This window comes from Watersipora subatra, chromosome 1, assembly GCF_963576615.1.
Source record: "Watersipora subatra chromosome 1, tzWatSuba1.1, whole genome shotgun sequence".
Taxonomy (NCBI): domain Eukaryota; kingdom Metazoa; phylum Bryozoa; class Gymnolaemata; order Cheilostomatida; family Watersiporidae; genus Watersipora; species Watersipora subatra.
This window is the reverse complement of record NC_088708.1, coordinates 48,041,372-48,060,223: the sequence shown is the minus strand read 5'-3', so window position 1 is coordinate 48,060,223 and position 18,852 is coordinate 48,041,372. Positions and strand designations below refer to the sequence as shown.

At 35.5% G+C, this 18,852-nt stretch overlaps 1 protein-coding gene across 1 annotated transcript; it reads right to left on the bottom strand.

Annotated features, from left to right (window-relative positions):
* Nucleotides 1-244: 244 nt before the first annotated feature.
* On the bottom strand, nt 245-18,088 carry LOC137386088 (methylthioribulose-1-phosphate dehydratase-like). Its single transcript, XM_068072768.1, has 7 exons — nt 17,987-18,088; nt 15,419-15,525; nt 14,314-14,362; nt 8,662-8,779; nt 2,286-2,408; nt 981-1,161; nt 245-506 (listed from the first exon to the last, which is right to left on the bottom strand). The coding sequence occupies exons 1-7, from the start codon at nt 18,011-18,013 to the stop codon at nt 374-376; spliced, it is 738 nt and encodes a 245-aa protein (XP_067928869.1). The 5' UTR covers nt 18,014-18,088; the 3' UTR covers nt 245-373.
* Between the last annotated feature and the right edge of the window lie 764 nt (nt 18,089-18,852).

Here is an 18,852-nt window from a genome sequence, read left to right as displayed (position 1 = left end):
TTACAAATATATACATGATATTCGTTAATATTACTTGACATTATAAATTTTTTAACCTGTGAGTCTGAAATTGATGGATGTGGTATACAAAATTACCATATTATGTCAGCTGCAAGTTCAGAGAAGAAAATTTGCATACAATAGTTGGCAAATCCAATGCACCTCTCATGCAGACATTGCATGCAGAACAAAACCATGCACTGCATGACCATAATGCATGCCGACCATAATGCATGCCGACCATAATGCATGCCGACCATAAGACAGACATACAAAGGATATACATACAAAGAAGATATACATACACATGACCAAATCGCATATCAAGCCAGCACAGCAGTTACACGGTCTTACAGCCATCCAGTGACCACAATTAGGGGGATTGAACAGGCTTATGTTCTGCGGAAAGGTAACCGTCTTTTGGTAAATCTGGTGCCGCGCATGGGTCAATGCCAAGTCGCTTCATGTCAGCAGCTACCTCAAATAGGTAGTCTAAACACTCACACCTGCAATCAGTATTTATCTTCTTAACCAAGTTCCACACTAACGCTTGCTGCCACAATTTCTCTTCCAAAACAACAGCGCATTTTAATGACTTCAAACTGAAAGCCTTTTTCGGTTGCGTTTCAAACAATACCATGCTGGCTGTTGGCTATTTTTCTGGTTGGCAGTAAAAGATGGCTATCAGCCTCGGAGCAAAAATGTAAATGGCAAAAGGGGCTGTTAAAGCTGATAAACTTGTTTCCATAAATAGAAAATAATGTTGATGCTATTCAGGCATGCTTCACACATTCATGGAGAGAAAGAAGCTATAAAACGAGCATTAACAGTTGTTAAGCTATAAAATCTAATCTTTGTCAATATCTTATTGTCAGTGTCAAACAGTTACAATTAGATGAAAGTCCATGATTTTATGCTGCAGAGTTTGGGAAAACCAATTGGTTGCAATTTAGTATCTCCATTAAAATATCTATCCTTACATTATTTTGGCTTTTTGCCAAGTAGGTCCCCAAACATAGATTCCATGTCGTCGGACAAGCACAGCAGGGCACTCTGGATAATCTTCCATAGCTGCTGCCATGGCTTCCTCGAGTTCATTCTCATTACAAGTGTTTTCTATGATAGGCACCGCTAAGAGTTCATCATATCTCAGGTTTTTGCCTTGGAAAGTAGAAAAGGCTAGATTAATTGCCATCCATACATCGCAGTTCTATTATTGTTTGTAATATTAAAAAAGAAGTATGTCATATTCATTTTTACAGTGGATAAGATAACTAAATCTATGAACAAATGTATGAGAAGTTGTCTTTTCATATATCAGAATAGTTTCTCATTTACATAATAAGCGCCTTAATACAGGAAATATATACATTTAACTAATTAAATGTAGCCACAACTGTATCAGGTCAAGATTAAACACAGCAGTTGTTTGAAACCAAATTTATTGTATAATCCTTAATAATTCATCCTACAGTTACAAAGAGTGATCCTCACGTAGTTGTACCAGCCTAATGCAAGAGAACAAAATTAATGTTATCAAATTTCCATTTGATAACAGAAATCACTGATTGACAATTGTTATAGTTGAAAAGGCATTTCGTATTTGTTCACTTTTGTATTTTGTACTTATGGGTCACCATTTATAAAGTTTCAATGCTCAGTTCTCAAAACGGTATAATATTATCGATAACAGTTTTGACAGGTGGAAACTAGAAAAAAATCAGTGACTAAGCCAAATATTATTTTTAAAACTAAATTTGCAAATAAGTTCTGTCTCGTTACCTTGTAGGGCAATTTTTAGATACATAGGTGGCAAAAGGGAATACTTTAGCAATAATATGGATGCGCAACGCCACACTGGAATGGCGTTGTAAAGGTCAGATTGAGAGATAGTTTGCTGTTGTCATTCATCATTGAAAACAGCAGCCTGAGCTTTTCATCCCTTCATTAACAATAGCCACAGTTTGTTAATAAACAACGATAAACTTCGGCTAGTTATACAACACATGTGTTGGTAAATGCTAAAATTTGTTATGGGATTTATCCATCGGTCTTCCTCTATCCAGCAGAGTAATGACTCAATTATTTCTTAATAAATGCAGGATGTAGAGGACAACTCTGAATTTATAATCCACATACGCAACAATTATTTCTTAAATCATTCCAAGTCAATGGCAAAGATTTTTCATGCATACCGGAGAGGAGTATATTTAGGGAATGTGACAATGTTCAAAATCTAAAATTATCCTTCAATAAATAGCACTGCATGCCTACCAACAACCTACCATTAGTGTCTCTGCGTATACCTTTTATCATCTCCTGATAGCGAATAGTAAATTCTCTACCAGGATAGAGGATTGTTGCAAGAAGAGCAGCTTTGGAGTGGGTATGTATTACTGCCCCTGCACCTGAAACAGCAGTAGCCTTGGTGGAGCGATTTCACAAACCCTGCATCAAGTTAGCTATAGCATTTGAGTAGCTGTCTAATATAGCCCCTCCACCTAAAACAGCCTTAGCCTTGGGGTGAAAACACATCACCGCTCTTACATCCAACACAAGCAATAGCATTAACCACCCCTTGATTAACTACCAACAGCATTTATCACCACCCCTGCACTTGATACAGCAATTGCCTTGGAGTCACTGTCGATCACTGCATCTGAACAACAGTAACCTAAAGCCTGGTTCCCATATACGTCGCAAAGCACCGGCGACAGCACCGCAGGCTATTAGCTGTGAAATGGGAACCTAAGCATTGGGGACAAGCGGCAACACAAGAATTTAGCGTTATTCAAATTTCGCGAAGTGCCGCAGCCAAAACCTTCCTGAAATGCACTGTACGAGTGGAGGTCAGCATTATCGAAACGGCATGGCAAGTGAACATTTGCACATTTTATGAACATTTTTATGCCGTTATTAGCGATGCAGCTTTATGTGAACATAAGCCGCCTAGCGTCGCAAGCGTTTTGCTGCGCGATATTACCGCCGGTGTCTCGCAATCGATATGGGAACCAGGCTTTAGAGTGTCTGTACATCACCTCTTCCACATCTGAGATTGCGACAGCCTCAAGTGGCTGAGCATCATAGTCCCTGGACCTGAATTAACAATAGTCTTGAAACAGCGATATATTACCACTCTGCACCTCAAATAGCAATGGCCTTAGAATCATGGCTATCCATTACTGACTATACAGCGCTATGACCTGCAAAATTATTAGACCAGAGATATTTCTTCAGCATTATCATCATTACAATGTGGGGTTTCAAAAAATCCTTTTCCAATACTCATCACTTCCTATAAACCTATGTGTATTATGCCATCAAATGTATCACAGTGTGAGCAGCAGGTGCTGTGAGCAAGCATAGAGCTCACTTTTACAAATAAATAAACCATGGCAGAAATGTGGAGTTAAATGATATCAATTAACTCATTTACTACATAATTAATTTTTAGTTTGGCCATAATTAATTAGCATCAACAAAAGCTATTCAAACTGCTGTTCACAAAATTGTGTATAAAATCCTTATTATGCATTCAATCTGCCATAATCAAAACAGGAAAATGACCAGCAGAATATTCTCTTTTCAGTGATATAAGTCTGTCAGTGGTTTGACTCTTAGAGGAAACAAACCAAAAACAAACGCCACTAGTAGAATATCGACTTCAAAAATCAGCCAGCATATTCCAAGTTTACTTCATTTTAGACAAAAAGCATATTATAAGACACATTTAAATCCAGTATTATTTTGTATCAAAACCTATAAATAATACTCTCAAAAATTATCTTGCTAGCTCATGTAGTTTAGGAGATACATGTACAATATTCACATTTTAATCAATAGTCGCAATACCTTGATAACTCGTATTTTAAAGCGCCATTATTACTGAAACCAAGAACTTTATACAAAGGCTATCAGTTCAATTACAATAGAAATGAATTTTTCATGTTCTTTAATTGTAGCAGATCTGTTTAGGATGGTATGGTATGAGTTAATTGTTCTCAGCAGTGTGGCACTGCACAAAGCAGTTCATCGGGTGCAGGTAGCAGTCCCAGTGCTTGCATTTGAAATGGTTGGACATAGGTTATTAGAAGGGCTGCACACTTTGCAGTAGTGGTGCATTACTGAACTGATTTTTTAGTAAACTGGTGATTTAGTAGATAGGTGCTGCTGATTTAAGAAACATTCAACGACTAGGTTCAGAGATGGCCTTTTACTTTTCATTCTGAGCTTTTTGGGTCACCCCTAGCGACTGCTTCTAAGCCCACTTGATCTATCAGAATGCGTTTGAAGGTCAGAAGTGGCATCCTATCTGGGTAACTCAGCACATACAGGTGTACGAATTCACTTCCAAAATCCACATAACCATCCTCGTCCACCATTTCACAGTGTTACGCGAAAACTGAGAATAGTAACTGGTCTTGATCTAAGCGGTGGCAACTATTCAAAAATTTGTTAAATGCTTCAATCATGGGGGTGTCATCACAAGCCCTCATTTTTGCTTCAGCTCTCCTAGTTCAGCGGTGTGCTTCGTGCTGGCCACAGTACAGTAATTTTTAGCCTTTTTGTCTTGCCAGGCCATGCAAAGCATGTGTTGACCAAATGTGAGAAAATTCGTATACTCTCCATGAGCGAGTTTTACAGTAGAGCTTTTGTTCGGATAGATGTTGAGAATCCTACATGGTTTATGTTGGCCGTGAAAGGATTAGAAACGCTATCTAATGCTTATCGATATAATTTACTGGCCGTTTTACATGAAAGCAGGCTAAAATCGTCTCCACACTAAGCATTTGAGCCAAGAAAATCTAAATCCATCTACTTGTGTCCACAATAAAGAGAACCACACCACACAATGTAAGAAGCCCTGGTGAGGGGCTCTCTGCCTTAATTGAACAGACCGTAAGCCCCAGAGGGGGCTTATCGTAGTGCATGAGTTAAACACTTTTAATTGCTCAATATTTAATCTATAAGGAAATAATCAGGACAGTCAAGTTGGTCAGATAAAGCGGCAGGCAATGATGAAATTCAAGCAGAGCTGTTATAAGCAGATATGGAACAATTTATTCCTTCTCATCAGCATCTGCTGGTCTTCTAAATCTGTTCTTCAAGACTAATGATGCGAAAATAACTCTAAAAGAACAAAGGTGGAAGAGGGGATTGCAACAACTACTGTGGTATTTCTCTTTAACAATCACCAAGAAAGTTTTTGCAAAAATCCTCAGTCTCCTTCAGCAACTGGCAGACTATCCTGAGTCCCAATGTGACTTCAGGTCCTAAGGCTCAACAACTGATATGATTTGCGCAGTTCGTGTAAGTGATTGAGAAGCAACCACCACGTTTCAATTTGAATATTTATTGTTGCTGGTAAGGCCGCCCTGATGTAAATCATTCAATTTTGGAATCAAGAGCGAAAAAATCTTGTTTATCCTTGAAAAAGGCTATAGCCCTCCCATCTTAAAGATGGTTGTTGCCACTGCTAACAAAAACAGCAAACCAACATGATGAAAGAATTGTCTTTCATCATGTTGTCATCACTGTCTTTAGAGTTTTTTATAAGATGTTAAGCCACTAAATTATACAATAAATTATAAAACAAGGAGTTGTCCTAGCTTACATGCTGTAAAGTATAACTTCTTTGAAGAACTACTATAAAACATTATTAGGTGAGTTTTACAGTAATTGGAGAAATATGATGTCATAATAACTAGGGTACGGCCACCATATTTCTTATAGTTCAACAGCGGTAATACTTTAACGGTTGACTTGCAACAAAATTCACATTACAATTATTTGATATCAAACGATTCACCATGTCTTACTCTGTTGTGTTGTAGGTGCAAAATATGTGGGAATGTGATTACAAACTCTTAAAAGCTCAAAAACGAACAGTTAATCGCAGCCACGCGAGACCGCCGTAGTTTGGATTCTCTTTTCAAAACGGCTCAAATATGACGTAGCTGTGGTAGATGGTTTCTGTTTACACTTTCATGCAACCTTATTCGTCGAAATAATTTCACAAATATACTTCATGCAATCAATAAAACCATGTCTATTGTTCTTACGCGTCTATTTTATCGTCATTGTAATGCTGTCACTTTTAGCACTGATATCTTATAACTTACCGTAAAGATTCATTTAATTTTTTAACTTCACCTCAAAGGAGTACATGTCATTGTCTGATAATCATGACGAGCCTGTTGGTCACTCGTGATAATCGAAAAGTGCTGCAAAAATTATTTGCGAAGTATTGGGTCACATGATCAGATTACGACTTGACGATTAGTTCAAGCCGAAACAAAACTGTTAAGTAGCGAGCATCTATATTTGATACAAGGTCTTCGGTAAAACCCGAAGTGTTTGTCATAAACTAGTGCTACGATAAGTTTATATTGAGCTTTTTATTGGCCTTTCAATTCACATGAGAACATCACGTGACAAGACAATAACCAAACTGTCATGACTACTTCAGAGAAATAAACGGATTCCAATCTACGGCGGCTTTTCGTTTTTGAGCTTTTAAGAGCTTGTAATGACATTTCCACATATTTGGCACCTGTAAAACAATGGAGTAAGACATAGTGAATCTTTTGATACCAAATAACTGTAATGTGAATTTTGTTGCAAGTCAACCTTTAAGAATAATTTCTTGAACAGTTGATTTCTATAAAAAAAATTTCGAGTGGTACCGGAACACGAAATTGTACTGTTATCAATCGCAAAAAATCATTCCAATAAAAAAAGAGTTGACAAAACTCAACTTGTAGAATTTCAGTCAACATAAAATGTAGTATTAGGAAGAACAAAGATATTCTTATGAGGCGAGATAATTATGTCATGTGATGAACAAAAAGAGAGTAATCCTCGATTGCGCTTTCAAGCCTTAGCACAGTCATCAAGAAGGAACACTGAATATACGGTGAACGCTTTTTAGCAAAATTAACCAACTGTTAAACGCATGAATTGCTAATACATTGTGAGCAATTGCGCGCATGACCGACATAATTAGGAATTGTTTCCTCACTCGTGTCAACCAACATTATGAATCAAGCGGACAACTCTTTGTACTTGCGGGAAAAACCTGGTGATTGTTTATATCCGAAAGCTGCTCAAATTCAAATGCTAAATAAATATGTTATAATTTGTTCTTTGACCAGCATGATAATAGTAATACAATAATAATATTTGTCTCTATAAGACCTCTTCATACACCATGTCTACCAACCAATTACCAGAAACAACTACATGTATTTAGTAATTCCAAATTAAGTTTCTTCTGTGTATGGTTGTGAATATTGTTGCTGTAAACCCAAAGAAATCACAAAAATATGCCTGAACTATTTGTAAAGAGGCGTGTGTTTAGCATTGCACAGTAATTATTAACACATGATCAAAAAATAAGGAGATTGGACACATGATTTTTACAGACTTACACAGTAACAACTTTTTTTATATTTAATGTTGTTATTAATTAAAACTGATATTACATTTACCTCCTCAGGTCTGCCTTATACAGTACTACTATCTGTGCTCCCATATACAGGGATGTATACAATATGCTCCCATATACAAGACTAAATAGCAGAAAATTTCAAAAATAGGCTGTTTTCATATTTCTAGTGCAGCTGAAAATTGTAGACTCTCCATGTGCTGTTTTAGTAATACTTAAAGAGATTTTGTCACAAATATTTGTATCAAAAAATGTTTGGTGGTGAACATTAGGTCATCTAAAAAGAATTTCAATAAAATCCTTAGAACATAGCGTTGGCCATAGTGTTAGGTTTCTCAAGATAGCTAAGCAGTAGTCAGCTACACAAATACAATGATAACAGTTTGTGACCCTGTGTAAACATACCCAATTATTCAAAACTACTTCATTAAGACATGACACTCAATTATATTTAACCATGCCTTTAAATAAGATATCTTAAGAATGCATGTGAAGACGACTCTTATCACACCAGATAGCAACTGCATTAAGCGGAGTAGAAAGGAAACTGAAGAACTTGAATTTGAAAAGACACGGACATACATGTATGTATAAATGCTGCAAATAAAGAAAATGATAAAAACATGGTCATAAAACTAACACAGGCATTTACCGATGACTTGATAGCAATTTTTAACAATTGAAATCGTTTTACAATGACAAAATACTATTTTACATAAGAAAAGTTATATAAAAATATAAAAGAATTGTAAGCTCAGCGATAGAATGAAAACCGTAAATTCTAAAAGGCTCTCATTAAATAGTGAACATGACGAGACAGATTGTTAGTTCATTAGTCTTTTTAATATGTTATCATTAGTCCATGATACTCTATGGTAGGTTAGCAGTGAAGCTATCAAGCACACAAAAACCTACAGCTTTGCACTTGATGAATACTGTGCAAGTTTAAATTTAAAAGTTTTTTATGAGAATAGCTGTCAGAGAAACATGAATCAGACAGTAACAATTTACTATTTGGAAGAATTGTTGAGCCTGTTCAGTTAGTTATCGTTCGAGCATGTTTTACCAACATCTGTCTGATGTCGTATAAACCCCTCGCATAGGTGTAAACTCTATTAATCATCTAAGTTGAAAGTCTATGAGAAACATTGTACAGGTTGGGCACACGTTTTACGAGAGTAGACTCTTAATGCAAATACAGGGAGTTTTCTTACCTCTCAAACGATAAGCATTCAGGAATAAAGGTGTGCACTGACTTTGCTTTAACCTTTTCTTGGCAGGAGGTCCTTCGATCAGATCTCCAGACATAGAGATCTTGAATAAATCACTCGCCTTAAACAAACAATATAAAAAATCAAAGAATCTGTATTAATATTGATACAAAGACAAATGAACAAGTGTAACATGTAAGCAATATCAAGTCATACGACTGGCCTACAATCAGATTGTATTGGAAACTCATTATTGGTATCACTAGGCACAACTGTAGAACCACTACACTCCCACATTGGATACAACTATGTTATAACCATCTATGGTTAGTGAGTCGAACAATTTGTTATGTGGTAACAAAGTGTTGAATGCTTCAAAGTTCTCATCCTAGGAAAGCAAGTACAGTTAAACCTCGACATACCACATGAATTCATTCTATTATTTCCTTCGGATGTCAAAACTGCCCTAAGTAGGAGTAAATATTCTTATAAAATAGCAACATGTTAAAGTTATTTTAGCGCACAAACTACTATGATAAATACTCAATGTAATTGCTTATAGCATTAAAACAAATATATTACACAAAAATATTTAAAAAATAAATGTAAAAGCCTAAATTACAAGTAAAAGCTAAATTAATGAAGTAAAAGATCCGTAATCCGTAAAAGGAAGGTTTTCTTGCTAATTTACCTGAGAGACACATAAGTAGACAAGTGAACCAGCATGTAAGTTTGGGAGTGCTGAGGCTTTGTGGTAGAGTGATAAAATTATGCGACATGATTATTTATCTTTCATCTATATATTTCTCAAAGTATGTCCGTGTGTCATATGTTGTATGTCTGTCTGCATTCCGGCTATAGCTATTATTAGAATAGCCAGGCTGGGCAACAATGCTGACGCAATGTCATTGCCTACCGGCATTTGAAGCTTACTATTTTAGTAGAATTTTCCATTGGAAATGTGCGAGGCCACTTGGCAATGGCCTGCCACTTGCTGGAGAGTTGCCTGCCAGCAAATAGTAAGCAAATCTCATCACCTCATTGTTTATAAGCCGATTTTTAATACCCGGGCAATGCCGGGAGGCACAGCTCGTTCTATCTATATATCTCAGTGTTTGTCCGTCGTTTGTGTGTTCAGTTACATCAATAAAGTTTAGGGAATGAAAAACCGCTTCGGGCTGGATTTGAACTCAAAACCACCAGTTCTGCAACCAGGCGAATTAACCTCTACGCTAAGCTGTTCTTATAATTGTTACATATTTAATCTATCATTATCCACAATCTATTGGTTTAGCATTGTTTTCTCGCATTGCATCAATTCAGCATATCAAAATTGTATAACCACTTTATCTTGTAGTCGCAATGCCTGGTCACAGGCTAAGCATGTACTTTTTATTACTAATAAGTATTACCTTTTGCATGGTTTTCTTTTAATTTTTTTTGAAAGCCTTATATTCATTACTTTTTTTAATCTGTCATTTTCAATGTGCAGTTTTAATTTACACGCCTTCAATTTCCAGTTCTACTAGCAAAACTATTCCTAAAGTCAATCGCTAAAATTTGTAAAACTAAAAAAACTTTTCGCATGGACAGTTGAATGTTGCGTTATTATGAAGAGGAGTTGTCTTTACAGTTTCTCTATTCAGTCAGACAAGATACTCTCGTGAGCTTCACTGCTTCTGTGATGCATTCAATTCCGATATCTCCTTTTTACCTACGCACCAGTAGTTGTATTCAAAATTTGATGGATAGCTTCTGCTGCAACAGTAACCTTTTTATACAAACACTTCTATGTACTCATCGTTATTATTAATTAAACACTAAGGCTTGGCCCTTTATTTTTCAACCCTTCTCCTATAGCCGCAGTCAAATGGAAGTGGCGTTCAAATAAAGGCTGGTGTTGTATTTTTCAAATAGCTCGTCAGAATTTTGGGAAGACAAATTTACATGTAGTTACTTTACGGGTGAAGCAAACGTCGCCTATATTTTGCACTCTCATTCGCTCGGAGTGATATTGACCCTTTTAAATACAATATAGCTGCTAACTTACCCCAACTTGTCATAGATCTCTAAACAAATATGCATTGGAGAGCCGAGAAGCACCGCTACCAGTCGATATCTATTGCTTGAAATTAACCTGTGATGATGTAGCCTGTACCATACTTTGCAATTTGTAGCTTTCAATTTTTCATTTCATTCTAAATTTGAAGGCATATTTTTATTTCATAACTATATTTAACAATTTTGCATAATCACTCTGTTTTCTACAGTTTGCAGCCAAAACTGGCTTTTCATGTGCAATAGAAGAGAAGTTGAGTGTCGATCCATTGGAAGCTTTATATTACCGTAGATGCTATCAAATAATATGCTATAAGTTTGCAAATTTATAAGTTATATAATGATAATCTATCAAATGCTACAAATATATATTCAAGAACGGGTGACATAAACAAACCATAGTCCATACTTACAACACATGCAGAAGCAAAAATTAACATTTTTAAAACAAAAATATTAGCATCATTTTCTCGGCCAGTTGAGTTCTGAATTTTGCCTTCGTTTGAAACCATTTCATATTCTTCTGGCTGTTCAATACCTTCCACAGTGTATTCGGACTTCAGTTCCTCTTCAGCTCAGCTGAGCGAGTCAATATTAGCGTCCAAACAATTTTTGGCAGAGCAAAACTTTTGCTCATTGCAAACATGGCATTTAGCCCAAATAATGATAAACTTTCAGTCGCATGGGCGCCAAGAACAACTTTTAGCCTAAAACTAGTCATTCATATGTAAACGTAAACTGTTTTTCACATACATCAAAGTATCAAGACCGCATTAAACAAGGAACTACTATTAGCCTGATGCAGTTATTAAATTTTTTTATGGTGTTGCACACAAAATTTTAACAAAAAACTGCAAAGCTTTGGAGTTTGAAAACCAACTTTGATATGAACAGAAGCATCGAAAGAATTATTTGTCATTGATGTAACAGAGTCATTACTAGTACCATGTTTGGACACTTTTTTACTGATCACTTGCTATTATGGGTTTGTAAAGATAAAAGAATGTCGAAGTGTGGTCCGATGGAGGTGGCGTTTAATTAATTGGTGGCACTCTATTTTTCAAACAATTTCCTATAGTGGCGGTCAAATAGAGGTTTTACGGTATTCATGATTTTTATTGTTTTCACAGTTCGTGTTAATTGCATTAGTATCAATGATTTTTCATTGTAATCATTGTAGTAGTACAGACTTTATCTAGCCATTAGTTGCTAATTACTTCACATTCACACACCCTTGAAGGTTGACTTGCAACAAATTACAAGCTCTTAAAAGCTCAAAAACAAACAGTTAATCGCAGCCATCACGAAAACGCCGTAGTTTGGAATCTCTTCATTTTGATGATGCTCTCAAACATTTTGGTTATTGTTTTGACACATGGTGTTATCACGTGAATCGAAAGGCCAATAAAAGGCTAAATATAAAATGTCTCGTAGCACTAGTTTATGACAAAGACTTTTGGTTCTACAGAAAAGCCCGTATCAAATATACACGCAGATGCTCGCTACTTTAAAGTTTTGTTTCGGCTTGGTCTAATCATCTAGTTGTAATCTGATCATGTGACCCCATACTTCTTTCCAAACAGCGCGAACAATTTCTGCAGAAATTTTCGACTATCACAGGTGACCAACAGGCTCCTCATATTTATCAGAGGATGATACGCACTCCTTCGAGCTGAGGTTAACAGATTAAACAAATTTTTACGGTGAGTTTTAAAATATCAGTGCTCAAAGCAACATCCTTACAATGATGATGAAATAGACGCGTAATGACAATAGACATGGTTTTATTGAATGCGTGAAGTATATTGGTGAAAATATTTTGACGAATGAAGTTGCATGAAAGTGTAAACAGAAGCACATCATGTTCAACTACGTCACACTTGAGCCGTTTTGAGAGGGATTCCAACCTACAACGTTTTTGCGATGGCTGCGATTAACTGTTCGTTTTTGAGTTTTTAAGAGCTTGTAATCACATTTCCACATATTTGGCACCTACAACCCAACAGAGTAAGGCATGATGAATATTTTGATACCCAATAACAGTAATGTGAATTTTGTTGCGAGTCAACCTTTAAAGTAATCAATCTTACAAGCTCAAGTTACAAGCTTAAGATACTCAAACCAGCCAATTTGCTAATTTTGCGATTGGCTAATTAGTGAACTTACGAAATACTACTACATTACCTAAAACTGTTTATAAGCTGTTTGTTATTAAAACTGTCTTTGTTACCCCTACAACTAGCATTCCCATAAGAATACATTGTAATGCATACACCTCCGATAATACCTTAAGGAATACTGCAGGTAATTACACGTAGCATGTAAGGGTATGTGTGATATAAAATTATAATGTTATAAGTATACAATTATAAAATTAAATTTTAAATAATTATAAAATATAAATTAATAATATTAAAAGCATTTAGTAAGTTTATATTGTTAGCTTTAGTGATGCATGAATGGGAGCACAGTGGGGTGTTGGCTGGGATACAAATGTACCAATAAATACACCTGCTGTAATTTACGTTAACTTAGACACAGTAAAGTTTTAAAGCAACTTAGTTTATATATTATGCTATTATTTGTACCTATTTCTACATATACTTCATTATTAATTGTCATAAGGCTCATCACTTTGACTTCCGAACGTCATATATTGGATGTAACTCTGCTCAAACATCACATCACCTATTGGTAAATTTGCACGTTGAGTAGGCGCTAATCAGAACTACGTATGTATAGACATGTAGAACTATGTACAGACATGTAGAACTACATATAGCCACATAGAACTACGTATAGACACGTAGAATTACGTATAGAAATGTAGAACTACGTATAGACATGTAAAACTACGTATAAACATGTAGAACTACGTATAGACATGTAGAACTATGTATAGACAAGTAGAACTACGTATAGACATGCAGAACTACGTATAGACATGTAGAACTACGTATAGACATGTAGAACTACGTATAGACACGTAGAACTACGTATAGACACGTAAAACTACGTATAGACACGTAGAATTACATATATACATGTAGAACTATGTATAGACACGTAGAACTACATATAGACAAGTAGAACTATGTATAGACACATAGAACTACGTATAGACATGTAGAATTACGTATAGACATGTAGAACTACGTATAGATATGTAGAACTATGTATAGACACGTAGAACTACGTATAGACACGTAGAACTACGTATAGACACGTAGAACTACGTATAGACACGTAGAACTACGTATAGACACGTAGAACTACGTATAGACACGTAGAACTACGTATAGATACGTAGAACTACGTATAGACATGTAGAACTATGTATAGACATGTAGAACTACGTATAGACATGTAGAACTACGTATAGACATGTATCAATATAACTTTAAACTCTCGCAACTACCTATATACGTTACTTTAGCCTCTGATCTCTGCTATATGTATGATCTCTGCTCCTCCAATCATTAACCACTCCATAAAATTCCCGATTCACATTAGTAAATCTAATAAACTGAACATTTCAGCATCAGCCATAACAGACACTAATGCTTCTCACAGTCACAAAGAAAGGATGTGACTTACCTCCACCCGCTCCTTTTGAACACCAGAGGGTGCCACATAGATATCATTTCTACAAGTACAACCACCACCCATAAAACCACCCATGGATCAATATGAACATTAACTCTTTAGCTGTATTAGTTTTTCTATATTACAGCATCATGTTGGGCTAATGGCTATATTACAAAACAACAACTTTCAAAGGGTTTTACTTGCTAATACATATAACTTCATAGATGTTTCTTGTTATTCACGTTTTTCGCTACTTGGCATCAATAAAGAGCTTTCGCATCAAACAAAAATTCCCAATAAGGCAAAAATTACTTTACTTTCTATGAGAAGAGGATCTCACACAAGTTGTCAGCAAACAAAAGTCTTACCATCGTGAAAAGAATAATTCTAAAATCACGAGTGAGTTTGCTGATTTCAATATTATTCGTAACTTCTAAATTTCGCATCTGTAAGTGTCAATAAAAAATGTTTTGAATGTATGTGGCAAGGTTCAGTAAGATAACCTGACCATCCCTGGACGGACCAACTCTAACGATCTGCTTACAAGCAATGCTTTGAGTTTCAGTAAATATGAAAGCGAAGGCAAGAATAAAAAACTAGTTATCAATGAAGAACTGTGATCAATGAAAGAAATCTTGGCTCATTCTACATGAAGGCAAGCATGTTCTTAACTAGAGCAATGGTCAAATCAATACACATATAAAGTATCTCTTCTGAACAATGTACATGTATATATGGTACATTTTGGCTCAGCCTATTCTCCAGACTTCAAAACAATGATACTGGATGAAGCTACCACAACCAAAAACTAGAACATATAACAGCCTTTTTGCACTTTCTCAGGAATTCTTTATGAATGAATCTCGATTTGAGGCAGCCTAATAATGTCCAGAAGAGGAATAGTGGGTTTATGAGTGAATTTAGAAAGTTTGCGGTGATCTGCAAACATTGGAGAGCAATACGGTTGTGGTGGTGACTGGATACAGCAGCATCGGTGTTACCAATACACAATGGAATGTTAACTAATAGATTCACAAAGTGGTTAGAGGCTAACAAAGTTATTCGTGCCTTTAATACACCTATGTATAATACACTGATGCATCATTGTAATTACCCTGATTTGATGCTGATGCCACCTCCTGTGCCAGTAACCCAACCGAGTCCATAAAACTGTTTTAGCAGCTTCGGAATCAAGACGGTCGGATCCACATCCTCCGTCCACTGAATATGAAGTGAAAGTGGTATGAGAGTAGTGCGATTTTTAGTTCTAATTTTGTTATAATTAGCACGTCGCTTACTAAATACACTTGATGGTATTTTTGAATATGACTGAACAACATGAAACTACTATGGATGATTGAGCAATGCGTGAAAAATGACATAGAAAGTGCTATGGGAGACAGCAAAATGGCAGCCAAACTAACCAACTCACCACTGCTAAGGAGACAGCATGTAAACTCTATTTGAAGTCTATTGTTTAGAATAGGAACATAGATAACACCATGAGGGAGAGGTGATACTACAGCATCATAACTGATAAATGATAAAACGAAGTGGGAATAAATTTGTTTTACATACTCCCTTTAAGTGGAATTCTGTTAAAACTCAACCATGGTCAAATCAATACACTTGTGCCACAATCTGGATTACAGCCAATAGAAATCAAGTTATATGAAAAGAGAGAAAAGAATGTCAGTGCAAAAATGTTTTAGCTCTAAGTATCTTGAATTTTCCACATATTTGAGGTTAAATATTTCTCTACAACTCAAAAACAATCCTGAAGCATAAAACAGTAAATTAAATGCACAGATCGTTTGAAGACTTTAAACCTTTGCAACCATTTGAAGATAAGCTGTGGTTTATGATAGAGCAGAGTTAACTACCATACTCAGTCACCCGATACTCTTCAAATCTGTGTGTTATTTGACTAGAAATAAACAGTGTCTATTGAAAATACTTCGGTAAAATCCAGGTCAATTTGGAATGTTTTGCTTGAAAATATAAGTATACCGGCTGCAGATTGAATACCTTGACTGAGTGACTCATTATGTTGAAGTAGATGATGGGAGAAAGCTTCTGCTGATTACATGTTATGCTCCCATTAAAGTGATGGTGTATTTGACATGGTGGTAGCATACACGCTCAAATAGAGATATTCATTATAAGAAGTCAGTCTGATATCATCAGTTTAAAACTCCAACAATACAGGTCACCTAATTGTCACGATTGCATAACTAGCCAGTGAACTTGCACCTCTTCCAGTGCTATACCATTATATCCCTTTCAACAAAACAACATTACCTGTTTTTACTGTAAAACAATCATATAAAACTCATGGACTGATTAGAGTCCATGAGTTCCCTGTGAGAAAGCCAATTGGACTGTTTTGAGAAGGTCTACATACGTGTACGTTGAACTTATGCAGCACAGGAGCTATTGTGGTTGGATACCCTTCCTAACACCACCATGTTCTTTGCATGACTTAAATCACTGTCTAACTGATCATTAATTAATCAGCGATCTAATAACTGAACAACAGCTGTTCCATCATTCTTCTTGTAAAATATATATATATATATAATATATTTTACAAAAAGGATTTAAAATATCCTTTTTATATAATATTATGACATTTTAGTACGCATTACCATGCAATACATACAATTATGTAATACACAATATTACATAATACAAAATGCATAGCAACATCATACACTACATAATATCATGCAATACCCATTATCATGCACCTGAAAACCTCATGCAGAGTGCATTACCATAATAAAACATGGCATCAAGTAATACAGATTGTATTACTTGATGCCATGCAATATAGCATGTCTTTCAAAAATTTTGCACTTATGCACACAATATCATACACCAAATAGCAATTTTTTTGGTTGCTGCTTCACACAAAATTGGAAAATTTGTTATGATGAGAATTTTAAACATGCAGCAAGTTGAAGACAATTGACAAACATGCGTGTTAGTATCAGCATCCTGTGATGAGAGCGAACAGCTAATAACTGCTGTTTAGGTGGCATTACTAGTGCGCTTTATCAAAGAACACAGACCTGAAGCCTGAGTTTATACAGCCTTGTATCTTATATAAACAACAATGATACTCGGTTACTGGCAATTCCAAGTTACATACATGTAGCCAAAATAAACCTGCCTATAATATTATATGTTATAGGCAGGTTGACGAGGAAAAGATAAGATGTGCGACATGAGATGCAAAATAAGGACACAAACAGCCACCTGTAGTGACTAGTCAAAGTAAGCACTTTACTAGCATTTTACTCGATTTTAATTAACTTATAAAACCCTCAAAAGCGTGCAAATATTGAAGCCAAGCAATGTGAAGACAAACAACAAAATGGTAAAGAAAGCGAGTTGAGATGGAGGCATAATGTACAGTTGCTCTAAAAACCAATCAACAGAATATATCAAACCATCGCTACAGCACATCTAGCTAAAGAAAACAACCAGTAAGTGGGGCAGCCATTCAGACGCATTATCGAATGGTTTATATCATTAGTAGTTTAGGCAAAAATTTGAAAACCTCTGAGCAACTATTATACAAAATAGAAGCTGCTGGAAAGTAAAACGGAACAATGCATGCAGAGCATAATAGACTTTTGAACATATCTTCACTGAGAATATGTTAGCTGGTACTCACGTCAGCAGATTCATAAATTTTTGACATGGATGGTGCCTACAAGTATTGAGACTCCTTTATACGCCAGGCAATACTATTTTTCTCCTATCAACTTTACTCATCAAGATTTGCTGTGGACCATACTTATGACACTTGCCACAATTCCTAGTGAACACATATAAACTGTATTACAATCACCTGGAAGAATTTGTTTAGAAATGTACTAGAAATGCCTTGGAGCCTTTGTACAATTATGGTACCAGCAGGCACATGCATTTATTGCATGCATTGTAACACATTGTAAGTCGGGTGATGTTATTACTTTTTGTTCCCATTATTGACATTTGTTATTAGATTTACTACAATTATACCTGACTTTATGAGTAAATAGTAAATGATATGCTTACTTTTGCGTGAAATGTGCAATCAGAATAAGTTAGTATCTAAAGCTACAAAAATTATTTGTCCGAGGGTTTTTAACAGTGAAAACAAGATATGCATCATTATTTACACTTTACTTGACATGAAGAACTAAATCAGTATATTAAAATAAAAGCTTTTTACTATATTCTATATGTACACATTTCCAATTTTTACAATTTCATACCATCACGAACAACAATGTTTTTTGAAAAAGTAGAAAACGTAAACCAGCTAATACTAGGATAAAATATTTCATACTTTCCCAGATGAGCACTTGATTAAATGGCATACTTTACGTTTCATATTTTCAATTACTGCAAATAATGTTAATGTAAGATTTTTGTAGCTTTTTGTTTTAAAATCTAACAGCTAAACCTCAAAAACATTCCACTAATGCTCCATTAAACCTATATTTTCGCTTATGGGGCTGAAAATACAATCAAATTCAAAGCTCAAACTCACAT